General features: G+C 42.8%; 1 protein-coding gene across 2 annotated transcripts in view; it reads right to left on the bottom strand.

Annotated features, from left to right (window-relative positions):
* Positions 1 to 340: 340 nt before the first annotated feature.
* The window catches only part of slc38a12 (solute carrier family 38 member 12), an 86218-nt gene continuing 71541 nt past the window's right edge, over positions 341 to 15017 (bottom strand). For both annotated transcript variants that reach the window (XM_084925099.1, XM_084925100.1), the window contains exon 10: positions 341 to 6102. In XM_084925099.1, the coding sequence (XP_084781225.1) occupies positions 5339 to 6102 (764 nt within the window). In that variant the 3' untranslated portion in view covers positions 341 to 5338. The remainder of the gene's footprint in view (positions 6103 to 15017) is intronic.

The following is a 15017-nucleotide window of genomic DNA, read 5'->3' as shown; positions in this document are numbered from 1 at the left end:
AAATATGATTTTTCTTTTCCATTAACAAACTCGATCAGTTTTGAAGTAACAGTCGATACAGTACGTCAACCTGGACTTCCACCAGGGACAACAAATGGAAATCAGCTTCCAAGTCTTTATCACAAATTGAGAAACACAACAGAGCTGATGCTGTAGCACAAAAGAGAAAGTTATCTTGAGCCACTTTGTTCATGTGGTCATGCAGCGTATCTCAGCGGTTACTAGAAAATGACGGTACAATAGAGACCAGATTTGTTTGAGTCCTAAATGTTTGACAAAAGGCTGAAGTCACCGAGGGTTAGGAAAGCAGAGTTTTCCTTCGAGGCTGATGCACTTCAGATGAATATAAATCATTTATTTCATTTATTTAACTTTTTTGTGAGTCATAAAAACCAAATAATAAAAAAAAACAGAAAAAGAAAAGAAACAGAATATCCATTAAAGCAGAAACATTACAGCCAGATCTCTGTAAACAAATACCAGGAACACAAGATGTAAACTTATGGAAGAAAAACAAAGAAAAGAAAAACAAGTTTCTTTTTGGCAAACACAGATTGTCATTTTTAAAGAAAAGGATTAATGCTGATGATGTCGGGCACGCTGCTCTTCAAATGATAAGAAGGAAGTTTAGGGCTGTTCTTTAAAAAAAGGCACATTTCATAACTGTTCTGCTCGCACATACACACATGTTGAGTCTGGCTTCAAACATCTTTTCAGGGTTCACGTGTTCGTATTATTCGCTTCACTTCAGGCGATTGCAAACATGTAAATGGCTTCTAAACATCACCGCTCCTCCCTCAACCCAGACCGTAGCTGGCGGGCGTCACACCAGCGGGACCCACCGCCGATATTTGCAGTAAATTCGATTATTGGCGATCGATCTTGTTAAAGACGGCGCGTCCTGCTGACGCCACAGACGCCGTCGCCCCTGTAACCTTCAGCAGTGCTGGACTGACGCTGCAGTGCCTTAAAAACACTCGAGTCACAGCACATTACCTTTCAATTTAAACTGCATTACAGTTGATGAAAAAGCTGCGGCGCCTTTGGAACCACTGCTCAACCCGCTCAACCCTCCCAACACCCTCAAACTGCGTTTGCATTTAAATTGACCACAACTGTTAATTCTTCTACAAGCTGAGAACAACAGCAACAATTAAAACCCAGAAGAAAATGCTTTCCCACAGTCTCGTGTAATCATCCTGTACACGCTGCATATACTGTAGGACGTTTTAAATGTGCTTTGGACTAAAAGTGTGGATATCTCTGCTGGGTCAGCTGACCATGTCCGTTCTTCCTTTGACAGACAGATGCTCAGTTTAACCATAAACATAACCAAGACCTGGATCTTTATTCTGAGATGTAAACAAAAACAATGTGAGACAATGTAGGAATGTTATGAAGTCCACAGACAAAAAAAGCTGTTTTTACACAGTAAAGGTGCAGAAAATCCTTGTAAACCAAAACTATTTCCCCACTGGAAATACTTCCAGACCATCTGATGTTCAATCAGGCTGACTGGGACTTTTATAAACTTCAGCTTCAAACCAAATAAAAGCTCCATTTACCTCACATGTTACCATCGGTTCACCAGAAAGCAGTAGAAATCTGTACTTGTCCTCATTCTCCATTTGTTCCAAACACTCCGAGGTGTGGAGCCTCAGACACTCGCACTAATAATCCGAAATTAAAATCCACGGGAGAATTTCACGGCCGTACAGAGGAGCACGCATCCGGGCGGAGATAACCTTTAGGTGGTTTTTATTAAACTTGACCTGTGACTCTTTATATGCGGTTTTAATGCTGATCTGAATCCACTGAAATTACATTTATTTAAATAATTATTTATTTTATCCAAACAACTGGGCAAAGACTTCGAGAAGGACTTTGGTGTTACCCAGTCACGATTTAAGCATCTCAAAGTCAAAGCCTTACATAAAGGGAAGTAGTGCTAATCTAGAGTAAACCTAGAGTTTATTATTAGACTGGCAAGTCCTCTACATCCAACAGAGGGGCTGAAGCAGCAGATGGAAAGGGCTGCCTCCGTGAGCCCATAACCCTGTTAAGTGGTAGAAAATGGACGGATGGAACCAAACTACATCAGCCAAGCAGGAATCTGTATCTATGTTATAAAGCAACACACCTCCCAGCTCTACTTTCTTGCGCTTCTTAAATGCTGAATTTTGCAATCACAGATTGATTCATAAACAGTCTGAGTCAGTCTGCACTGATGTGTGTCTCTACACAGCAGGTACTTCACTCAGCTGGTGGCCATTGTTGTTACGTTGTTACATAAAAACAAAGGTTGCTTATATTATTGTGCAGTTAAGTTGCCGTCCTGCAGCAACTACGTTGCTATCTGATGAGGGACTTCTGTTCTGTTCTAGATGCCAGACTGAATGTAAAATGCCAACTTGACCCTGTCCAATGGCACACGGTCTTGCTGCCTTTTTATTTCCATTTGTCCATTTATTTCCAGAGCTGTTTGTCTCCAAAGGCTGAAAGTTCATTGCCCATGATTGCGTTCATCTTTGCCGCGTTGTGATCTCAACTGTTTTCCTTAAAGCAGCGTTTTGTTCACCGTGCTTCGCTTTGTGGCTGAACCTGTCATATGTCAAAGTTACTCTATGCTGTGACAGCTCAGCTCACAGTTGAGGTAAATTTAATTTGGGATCTGCCCGCTTTGCACTGCTGTTAGTTTGAATTTCACTGAGATTTCTCACTCTTCTCACTGAAGTATTTCCAGATGATTTCCACTGTAATGTGAAAATCACACAGACAGAATCATGCAACGGGTCAAAGATGGAAGTGTAAGGGCGATAATGAAGTTGGAAGAAGCTGCCAAGTGTCAGTGAAGTTACCATTGGTGTACAGTACAGCGTGCACTTTATGAAGCTGTGCAGTTGGCTCCCATCGCTTTTGGCCGCGGATGCCTTCGTCACAGCCAGAGCTGAAGCACTGTAGATCTCCATTATCCTGTCAGGTGCAGCTGCGTGATGGATACAGCTCGAGGCTGACAGAGTCATGAATGGGTGCTGAGGAGTAGAAGACGGGAAGACATGCCCTGTGTGTGAACTACAGGCGCGAGTGTCAGGTGATAAACAGAGATGGAGCTCCTCCTGGAAGCCTATCTGTCAGTGGATCTGTCACGGACGGAGCTTCATTGTTCACCAGGGGGAGGCGAGGAGATTGGAGGCAGCCGCCGCTGAGGAATGCATGCACGTCAGACATGAAAGAGTGATCGTCCCCGATCCCTTCGTTTTTCTTCTTCTGTTGGTTCCTGTTCCAATCTCATTATCAAGTTTTGCAACAGAGCACAAGTCTGAATGTGACAGGCTCTTTTTCATGTCTGCTCTTCCGCTTGCTTTAATATATTTTTACTGGAACATTCTGCCCTCGAGGTCCGTCGGATCTTTTCTATAGTTTGGAATATGAATGAGGCAAACTTTAAGAGCAACCCACAGAGCTGTTAAGCAGCACGGCGTGTTAAGTAGCATGTTAGAGTACTCAGATTACCAATGAGAGCATATGTTGCTGCAGATCAAAAACAGCACGTTGTTGTTGAGCCAGCGTGATGACAGAACAGACGCCCTTCACACTGTGGAATAATTCATATTCTTGTGTATCAGGGTGATGCTACATGTCAGCTGCTACTTCAGAAGCACCATTACTGCTGAAGAGGTGAACTGAATAAAACCAACCTGCTCTGCGATAGAGTCGCAGCTAAATCCCCAGTAGTCTACAAATCCTCCAGATAACAACATGATCGAGCTAACTGCAAAGGAAAAACTCATTTTTCCACGTTGTAGCATTCAGAATTACTTTGTTGCCCGTAATGTTGTTGTTGTAATGTGAGTCACACCACCCGACTCTAATCTTACGCCATACGTTTGCTTTAAATGAAGCGTTTGCTGGAAGAACGCTCTCCAGTGATGGTTGTGCTGACAATTTTGTCCGATACTTGGACAGCAATCCTGGTGGGTGATAAAGAAGGTTTAAATGTCTTTCTCTTCTTTTGTGGCTTAAAAAGCCACAAAAAGCCAGTTGGATACATTTTTAAAAAGTGCAAAACTTTGTGAAAAACTCAAACTGTCTGGTGTTTATTGACAAAAAATCCTATTAATAAATTCCCTTTAACTGTCATGCACTGTTCCAGCTTTAGTTTTGTGGAACATGAAACATGTGACATTTGGTCCCTTTTGACCAGGACATGTCCTTCAACGCACATATTAAACAAATATGTCAGACTGCTTTCTTCCATTTGTGCAACATCTCTAAAGTTAGAAATATCCTGTCTCAGAGTGACGCTGAAAAACTAGTTCATGCATTTATTACTTCCAGGCTGGACGACTGTAATTCATTATTATCAGGAAGTCCTAAAACTCCCTGAAAAGCCTTCAGCTGATCCAAAATGCTGCAGCAAGAGTCCTGACAGGGACTAAAAAGAGAGAGCAGATTTCTCCTGTTTTGGCTTCCCTTCATTGGCTTCCTGTTAAATCCAGAATTCAAAATCCTGCTCCTCACATACAAGGTCTTAAATAATCAGGCCCCATCTTATCTTAATGACCTTGTAGTACCATATCACCCTATTAGAGCACTTCGCTCTCGCTCTGCAGGCCTACTTGTTGTTCCTAGAGTATTTAAAAGTAGAATGGGAGGCAGAGCCTTCAGTTTTCAGGCCCCTCTTCTGTGGAACCAGCTTCCAGTTTGGATTCGGGAGACAGAAACTATCTCTACTTTCAAGATTAGGCTTCAAACTTTCCTTTTTGCTAAAGCATATAGTTAGGGCTGGACCAGGTGACCCTGAATCCTCCCTTAGTTATGCTGCAATAGACGTAGGCTGCCGGGGATTCCCATGATGCATTGAGTTTTTCCTTTCCAGTCACCTTTCTCACTCACTATGTGTTAACAGACCTCTCTGCATTGAATCATACCTGTTATTAACCTCTGTCTCTCTTCCACAGCATGTCTTTATTCTGTTTTCCTTCTCTCACCCCAACCGGTCACAGCAGATGGCCCCGCCCCTCTGTCGGAGGTTTCTTCCTGTTAAAAGGAAGTTTTTCCTTCCCACTGTCGCCAAAGTGCTTGCTCATAGGGGGTCATATGATTGTTGGGCTTTTCTCTGTATCTGCTGTACAATATAAAGCACCTTGAGGCGACTTTTATTGTGATTTGGCGCTATATAAACAAAATTGAATTGAATTTTCAAAAAATATTTGATAAATTACTCTTAATTACATTTAATTGACCCAACAAACGTTCAAAAAAAGGCACACTGCCCAACCAGCAGCAATAAGGCTTCCTGTACGGGAACCACAAACTGAAACACAGATACGAGTTCTCACTTCTTGGTGTCAGTCAGGATGATGTTGGCTGTGACAAACATGAGGCTGAAGGCAGCCCACAGCAAAACGAACCACACCCAGAAGCTGTGGCGGAAGGGTGACCGGTGCTTGTTGATGGCATCTCTGCCCATCACAGGCTCCAGGTGGCGCCTGGCGTAAAAGACAAGGAAGGCTGGGACAATGTACTGGATCCCTGTACCGGCATAGGACCCTGTGATTCCCACCAAGGATTCCAAGTTGTGTGTACAGAAGGCAACCACGATGGGGGGCACGAGTGTAATGAGGGGAAATACCACTCGGTCCACCACCCACGGGTAGGTACCTCCGTCTCGGTGGAACAGGGTCTTCCAGTTGTTTCGAAGCGTGACGGCGATGATGGGGAAGTTGGTGCTGATGGTGAAGACGGGGAACAAGCCGAGGAAGTAGCGCAGCACCGGGATGTCTAAGACGTCGCAGTTGTCTGTGAAGTTCAGGGTGTACATGTCGTAGAGCAGCGAGCTATCGAAGCAGAAGATGGCGGTGAACGAGAGGAGCACGTAGAAGCCGAGGATGAGGACGTAGTCGAAAAGCACCAGCGAGCCGACCCGCTTCTTGTTAGAGATGGGCGTCACCAGGGACGGCAGCGAGTGCTGGCACATGAAGGAGTAGACGCACACCCCGAACAGGTTGGGGACCCCAGACAAGGAGGCGACAGGTGGGTGTCCCGCGCCGTGGTCTTTACCGATGCGAATTACTGCCAAGATGATCATCATGGTGAAAGCTGGGGGGACAAAAACAAAACAGGAAATAGATTTTAAAAACCCACTGATGGCAGAAAAGCTATAATACTAATGTACATTTGACCATCCTGGTAGAAAGGAGAACTATTCTGCTCGTTTTCAGCTCCACTTTATTTTTCTTGAGTAGCTATGAAAGAAGTTAAATTTCAAAACAAGCCTGCTTTCTTCCAACTGACTGCACCCCACAAACAGAGGATTTAAATCAGCGGGCCAGTGGGGCGTCAGCACTGTGTGCCTCAAATGACCCCCAAAGACCAATGGGTGATTCCTCGGCAACCTCCAGTCAGTAGGGAAAGATGTGTATTCCTCAACCAGTTGGTGAGCGCTTGTTGAGTTTGCTGAGTGAAATCTGTTGCCGAGAGGATCCTCCACCAAAAACCTCCCTGTGATTGCTTTGGCTGCTAACAGATCGCTGAGGTTCCCACAGTTTACACGAAAAACCCTGACGAGCAAACGCTTGCCAACTAACTACCGAACAGTAGCGCGCCATATGGCATTTTTCAAAAGGCCCAGCTTTTATTTTGACAGTGAACAGTCTCCATTTCCAGTTTGCATAACACTTTTCACAGTTTTACTGCTTTTACTAAGAAGGCCTAGTTGGCAAATTCAATTAAGTTCAGTTTTATTTATACACACCGCCAAATGACAACAACAGTTGCCTTAAGGCGCTTTATAGTGTAAGGTAAAAACCCTACAATAATACAAAGAAAACAGAGAAAATCCCAACAATCATATGACCCCCGTATGAGCAAGTGCTTTGGCAACAGCAGTAAGGAAAAACTTCCATTTAACAGGAAGAAACCTCCACCACAGGGGTCCCCAACTGTGGAGTTTTTAGATGTGTCCTTGAACCAACAGCTGATTCAAAGGCTAAATTTCCTCCTCAACATGTCTTGAAGTTCTCCAGAGGTCTGCTAATGAACTAATCATTTGATTCAGGTGTGTAGACCCAGGGTGAGATCTAAAACCTGCAGGACATCGGCCCTCGAGGCCTGGAGTCGGAGACCCCTGCTCTAGCAGAACAAGGCTCAGGGAGGGATGGCCGCCTGCCTTGACTGATTTGGGTGGGGGTGGGTGGGTTGGGGGACACACAAATATTTGCAGACAAGTTGAAGTCCTCAGTGCAACTTGCGGGTGACTGTAGAAATCTGCAAAGAACTTAAACAATCATAGGGAGGTTTTCAGTAGTACCCATATAACTCTGTGCAACTAAGTAGTAACAGGAAGCACTTGGCAACAGGAAAATACCCATTTTCCCTTAGTGATCGGTGGTTACTATGGGGTGCTTGACCGGTCTCTATGGTTGTGTGACTGCAGCCTCAGCGTGGTGGCTGACAGGAGTAAAGGGGAAATGTTGACCATTACACTAAATGAATAATTTCTCTGGGTTTAAATACCGAAAATGTAAGTCAAATTAATCAAATAAACTATACAGTTCTTGCAGATTATATTTTTTAAAGATGTTTAACTTCAAACTTGTGCAAACTATTACAGTAAATGTACTTTTTACACATTTTCAATTAAGTTATTTTAAAGATATCATGATCTGGTCATCTGGCCTTCAGTGTTGCGCAACTGCAGCTCAAAAAAATCTAATTTAGTTAAATATCAGTAAAATCACTCTAACATTAGTTACTAACATCTACAGGGTTAAATCTTGTAATCTTCCAAGTGTTATTAAAGGTATTTAGATTGAATCTTGTGTTTGTGAGTGGAGGACTGCGTTAGTGTGAGGGAGCTGGGGCTTCCTGTACATTATTTATCAACTTTCCAAATAACAAATAAAAGAGATGATAAATAGTAAAGAGGGAGGGTTTATGTCAGCGTTTTTCTGATGGTCTCACTTGATTTTAATGTTCTTATAAAACAGCAAAGTGTACCCAGTGTGCATGACAATGAGAGCTGGAACAGCTGTGGTTCAGCTCGGGCTCAAATGATGAAACGATCCTTTTTGTTGCTCCTCCCTAATCCAACCGCTTTTGTTCCTTTACATCCTCGACTAATTTTGCCTTTTACTGAAAGAGATAAGTACACCTTTTAATGAAACCCTTGTTTCAGTGCTAATCACTGACAGATTAATGTGGTATTTTGTTGCCTTTGTGCAATCACAATGGAGCCGTCGAGATAAATTAACACCCTCCATCTTCACAATATTCCCGGCTAAACTGGGAACACCAAGCTGCTTTTTGCTTTCTCTCCCTGGTTTTGGATCAAAATCTCTGAATGTTTTTCAGCACGAGCCCTGTTTGATCATTTGGCATCTGGCTAACTGTTTCCAGTTGGATTAAACCTCTGGAGGTCAAAGTTCACCCAGTCTATAACTATTAATTTGGTTTAAATCCAGGCTTTATAGCGTCAGTTTAATTCAACTTTTTTTAAATGAGGTATTTGGTGCATATAATCCACTCAACTCCAAATTGGTTATCAGATTATTATTATATAGAAATAAAATATAAACGTGAAAATATCAGAAATAATTGTGTCTCCACCTTTTTTGTGCTTTTATTTTGAATTAAACTGGGCTGCCAAAAAACACCATACATAAAGTTGAAGGTGAATTTGACTGATTTCTACAGTTATAGAGTCAATTCTTTCAAAAGATCAACGAGGTGAAAACCTGATATGGTGACCACATTGTAGTCCGGTCTCAGTTCTCTCAGAGTTTAACCTCATGTGGATAAAGATGGCAGTGCTGAACTGCCTTCCAGCTGTTTGTTCCAGAAACATCAGGCGTAAAAAACAAACCAGTTTCACGGCCCAGTATAAAACCGTCCTGCGGTTCCCACTGCAGCTCCAATTGATTTCAGGAGGTGCATCGTTGGCAGCTGTGTCTAAAGGAGACTCCTGAGAGCCGCATGCAGTCCTGTTACAGGCTAACGGTCATGTGGCCCAGCAAGCCATCTCTCCTCCAAATGCACACACACACTCAATCAACCCGTGACACCAGGAGTTAGTCACAGCCCAGGCCAGGAGCCAGCTCCTCAGCTTTCATTATCAGCTGTCCTTTAAACACTCGGTGACATTTAGGAAGTGTCACTCAGACCATTATATGCCTCATATCTGCAGTAAAATAATTCTATACCTTAAACTCTGACATCACTCTAAAAGACTGAGACTCACGCTTGTCTTTGATGGGACTATCTAACATCTGCAGACCAGCAGCTAAACTGTAGGGATGCAATATGCCACAAGGCAAGCTTTGTTCATCTACACTGTACAAGAGGCAAAATAACTGCTGACCAAAGAAGAACCAGGAAAAAAAGCTCATTTTGCCTTTGTTTCAGTGTTTCAGTGTTTCAGTGTGGATGTAGAGCTTTACAAAAAGAGCAATCCGATCTCTGAAAAGGAATATTCACTTTTATTCACTTGCTTAAATTTACCTGCATGGATAAAGAACGAAATCAGCACTGATTTCAGTATAACTTGGTATACATTTTATATCGTGCACAATTTAAAAAAAAGGCAACGACACGACACTGCAAGCTCATAAGGTACCGACTCATCCATCACAAAGCAGCGACACTTTAAAGCGCGCCATCCTTCATCGTCTGTTTTACTCAGAAAGTGAAGATCATTTAACAGAGAAACATGGCGCTCATCAGAAGCGTTTTTACTGAGGTCATAAGTCAAAGGAGAAGTAGGCTAATTTTGTCATAGACCTCGATTCAAACAGACTTCTTTGCAGAACCAGAAAGGTCGCCCCCTACTGGCCACGTCAAAAGAAAGCAACTCCATTAGACCCAGAAGCTGTGTCCATCGTTTAGCTTTCTCTAAAACTCGGGCCATTGTCTCCAGAGGCTAAACTCATGAGATTATAACTGATGGGCCGCCTGATTGAACACTTGCTGAAAATGTAGCCGTGTCAGGAAAACACAACACAGCTACATTTCGCACCCTTGTTTCACGCTTGCCTTGAATTTCACATGTAAGCACAAACTCTGTAAAACCTGTTTCACGACTGTTCAATATTGAATGCATCTTTGGCTTAGGCCCAATGTAATCTGTGGCTCCGGGGAAAGCTCTGCGACTCCCCGCTACAACCTCAACCCTCTTACACAGAGATGTCAAACGAATGGGCAACACACCAGCTTTCAAGGACGATGACATGCAAAAAAGTCCCTTAATTTATCTGTGCTGTATAGATACTCTTTCTGAATTGCTCTCTCTTCCTACAAAACATCTGCAATGTGTGAAAGAGTCATTGCCAAAACCATCTGTCTGCCCCCTTTGCTCCTCTTCTTTCTCCTTCAAACTCTCATCTTTTTCCGCCTTTCTGTCTGCACGAAGCTATGTGTGAAATAGCTGGCAACTATACCCGTCTGCCTGCGGTACACCAGGGAGACGAAGGTGCAGGGGAAGAGAAAGAAGGCTTTTCTCCATCTTGACACCAACACTCACAGGCTGCACAGGAAGGAAACTAGCACGGGGCTTTTAATTAAGAGAGCCTCAGGGTGGTTGGGCACGGTTACATTACCTAAAGCACCTTTTTCCAAGTCTGGCCAAGATTAAGATGCTGCAGGAGAGCCTGCAAGGACATCAGGGCTGGTTGTACTGGGAAGCTCCCAGTCAAATCTTATTGAAGCTTAAAAATGAAATAAAACTCCAAATGCTTTTAAATTGAAAAGAATCGATTAGAAAGCATTTTTTTGGCCCACAATTAGAACATTTTTATGCTGATCAGAGACAAAGGACTCATTTATCCCACTAAAGTCACAGGAACCAACTCATTATAGTTCAAAGTAACTGAAAGTCAATCAGATGGTAGAGAGGAGCTGAGCACTGAGAATAAAAGCCACTAGATTGAAGCCTTTCATAATGTGCTCATTTGTCACCGGCCCTCGCCTGCATAATGCTACACGAGGTGGGCAAATCACGTCCAGCCGTGACAATTTTATCGCGCTCATTGCACCTATAAGTCATGAATCTCAATGCTGGAGTACTGTACAGCCGTGAAATGAAAGCATATTAGCTTTGATCACCTTAACTGAGTGTAGAAGTTTATTTACATAGTAAATTCAGTAAGGCCTCATAATTCTCTGGACTGACGTAAGAGACGAGCATAAGGGGCATTCATTGCTCCTTAAAAGGCATTATTCAGTGACAAATTACAGAGAACCGGGTAGTGCATACACACGACTCTGCGTTAATCTAAACTCATCACGTCTTCTTGTAGCCATTAATGCTCCTGTCTTCTTCTGTGGTTTTTATTTGCTCACCGGAAACATTTCACACATAAACCTCAAATGATTTCAGGAGAATTAGACCCAAAGATAATTTTTACCAAGTATGTGAGCGAGTAAAGGCCGAGATGTTTAAACTAAACAGTATTATTTTATTGCTCTATTGTAGTCTTAGCCAATCCTAAGACCTAAAAATGGCAAACCAGTTAACTGACCTGTAAATTACGTGTCACAAACATCGATGTAGTCCACACTTGCTAGTATACACAACAGGAAATGCTGTGCACCCTGCTGAAATTACTCCTTTTGGTTTAGGTGATGGATTGAGTGTGCAAAAGGCACTGGAGCTGTTAATGCTACTATTCGCACGTTGATGCAATCTGACATCTCATGGACTTCATCATAGGAGTGACTAATGTCTGATCTGACTGTATACTTGCATATCTACCAGTCATCAGCCATCTTTGGCCTGTGGGAGCTTATTTGGACAGTTATACTGAAATCACAGGTTATAAATGCTTGAAATTAAACTTTCACAATCACCTTCATGGACTAGATTTCAGTGCCACGTCTGTGCAGTGCACATGTGGAAGCGTGAAAACAACACCCATCTTTCAAAGCCCCTGCACAACATACCATCACACAGACAGGATGAGCCATTACCCCTGCACCTACCCGTCGAGATATGCTAATTCACATAGACACACTGAGCCCAACCAATACTCTCCACTGCACTTGACGTGCGACAACAAGAGCCGAGTAAATTGAGTAACCACGTATCCCAATCCCCACGACTAGGCCCGTCCATCTCTTTGAGCCAGTGATTTATATTACCTGGATGGGAACGCCACTGACCTTGTGAGGAATGCTTCAACTTAACGACCCTCCAGAGCAAGCTCGTACGGCTGTGTTGTCTCTAGTAGCAAAGATAGCAGACGCGGTTAGAGCCAAGGCTGGCAGACTCTCTCAATGCTCCAAGAAGTCATCGACTGCCTTGAGAGAAAGACTCCCAGCTGCTATCGGAGAAGAGATGGGAATCCTGGACTCAATCAATGAGGAGAAAATGGTAGAAGGTGAGAGGTGATCAATCTCATGTGCAGTGGTGCACAGGAAAGCTGAAAGTTGGGAGGCCCTGCTCTTTGAATGGAACAACGTGAGTACTTAAGTGTGAGCAATTCACTGATGACTGCAGGAAGGTCAAGGACTTCTGCGCTGTGCTTTGATGCTTAAAAAAGCAGCCGTGCTGAAGAGGAAATGCTGCACGCTCGAATGTAACACGAGGTTCTGGTGATGCTGCTTGTTTTCTTGTCACGTTGGCCAATTTAAGCATCCTCCCTCTGGCAGTTTTAACGCACAGCAATCTTGCCATCCCTAATTAAGAGAGGTACTCCTTGAGCACTCTTGGATAATCTCTGCAGTAATTAGTAGCTCCGGCTCTTTGCCCAGGTCTCACCAGGGTTTCAGGAATTCTCACTGTGCCGAGCCTCCATCACGTCAAGCCTATCAGGAACAGAGGTAGCGAGCTGCTGGGGCTGTTGAATTACTCGTATTTGTTGGGTGATAAGTGGCTTCCTCGCCTCCTAACGTGCTCTGTGATGTTGGATAGGGCTTTCTGTATACATGGCACAAAGCAGCGCAGCAGTTGGCTGCACCGTTTAGCACCCCATGCTGCAGCTGAGGTTCACAGAGACGAGCCAGCCAAACCTCTGTTTCACTGATTTAAATGCTTTGATAAAGATGCAAAATTTCATTTTATTTATATAGCAACAACTCGCAACATCAGTCGCCTCAAGGTGCTTTATAGAAAAGGAAACAAACAACATAAAGAAGTGGTTTATTCTTCATTTAAAAAAAGGTTAGGTCTAAAAAAATTAACATTTCTCTGGCTCATTCTACTTTCTCAAAAGAAATTATTAGATTTTTATACTTATACTATACTATGACTTAAATATGTTGATTTTAAATGACTGTAATGCTTTTTTAAATTGTCCGTGTCTAAAGTAACTTATAAAATAGACTGTCAGGACTTTCCCAGTAAAATGTTTTCCAGGGGAAGAACTATGAACAAATGTTAAACATCACGAGTTTAACATGCAGTCATATGTCATCTTCGAAACAACTCTGGTGCATCAATAAAGTGATAAAACGGCAATCAGAGGAAGTCCGTCTGCTGTCAGTTTGCAACTGAAAGGGGCCAAACTGGTACTGACATGCGAACTGTGATAGCACAGCAATTAGCTGTGACACGTCAGGGAAAATCTGCATGAACACATATTAACTCACATTAAGAGCCCAGCCAATTGTCAGACTTTTGAAAAAACAAAAGCACAGCTCCTGTAGGACAGCAATCAACCACAAAATGAAAAAGGTGCTCAGATTATTAATAACCAGAATAAAACCAGTTGAGCCGAGTTGCAAAAAGACATCGCAGAGTGCGAAAAATTCAGCAAAGTTTTATCTCCTAGCTCAACACAAACTCAACGTTTGGGAAAAATCCATGGTGGATTTTATACTGACGTTTAGCTGCTACGTTGGATATGAAGCACTTAATACAGTGTAACTAATGAAGCCCATCTTACCAAACAGGAATTTGACCATCAGGGGAAGAGCACAGTCAAACTCTGTCATCAGATTCATGGAAGGATCTCTCCTCTGGATAATGTTAGCTAATGCAAGTATCCATGTTAATATATGAAAAAACCTGTCTTGAATAGACGAGGTCTGTTAATTGACCCTGAATGCTGGTCTATAAACTCCACGAAGCATTTTCATGTTATTTTACCAGCTAATGTTACAAACTAACCATCACCAGATTCCTGCAGTGTAGCTAGGTTACAGCTACCTGCTTGCTAACATTGTACGTCCTGCTATTAGCTGCTTTGTCATGTCCAACCCTACTTTCTGTAAGTATACAGTATATATACTGGTTTCCCAGTTGTTACCCAGCAGTGAGTGCGTGCAGTGGACAGTGTCAGCCGTTTACATTTTAATCAATGTTTTTAAAAAAGCCTACAAAACATAATTCTAATATTACGCCTAATTAAGGTCAAATGTCAAATAAATGACGACCACAATGCTAAGTGGATTAAGCACTAACGATTTTTTTAACAAATGGCTGAAGCTGCAGCATTACATTTTAATCACTTTAATCAAATCTTTCTGTGTAATGACGCCGCCTCTGAGGTAAACAAAGACCTGAGGTCAGTGTCTCTAATTAAAAGCTTAGCTAGTGGATACAGTTGTATTGGATCGTGATTCCTGAACCACCTCAAAACCATCTCTGCAGAAAATCAAAGTGGCCATCACACAAAGGAACATCAGTGCTAAGCAGCGAAGCCAGGCAGGCAGTAAAAACACTGTTAGAGCAGTGAAAGTGGTCGTGATCATGTAAATGTTTAGACGCAAAAAAAGAAAAGGTTCTTTGCTCCTGACAGCACAAATGTCACTGAAAGCCAGAACAGGACTGATGCTCTTCAGCTGGTCTTGAAATGTAATTTTTCAGGACCTCTGAACTGTGATTCTGGCTGCTGTTCACTTCATTAAGACCGGCTCATAATTCACCACTCGCTCTGAATGAGCAGAACCTTTCCAGTCAACAAGCCACCAGAGTCCCCCTGACCTTCAAAAACAATATCTCAATCCCTTGACCATTTAAAATGGCAGTGGGCAGCTGTGAGCATCCCTGCGGGGAGTTTCTTAGCTCTTTACATTATGTT

This window comes from Perissodus microlepis, chromosome 4 (genome assembly GCF_051167445.1).
Source record: "Perissodus microlepis isolate ML-2025 ecotype Zambia chromosome 4, ASM5116744v1, whole genome shotgun sequence".
Taxonomy (NCBI): Eukaryota; Metazoa; Chordata; class Actinopteri; order Cichliformes; family Cichlidae; genus Perissodus; species Perissodus microlepis.
Note: the sequence above shows the minus strand (reverse complement) of the source record. Positions and strands in the feature narration are given on the sequence as shown.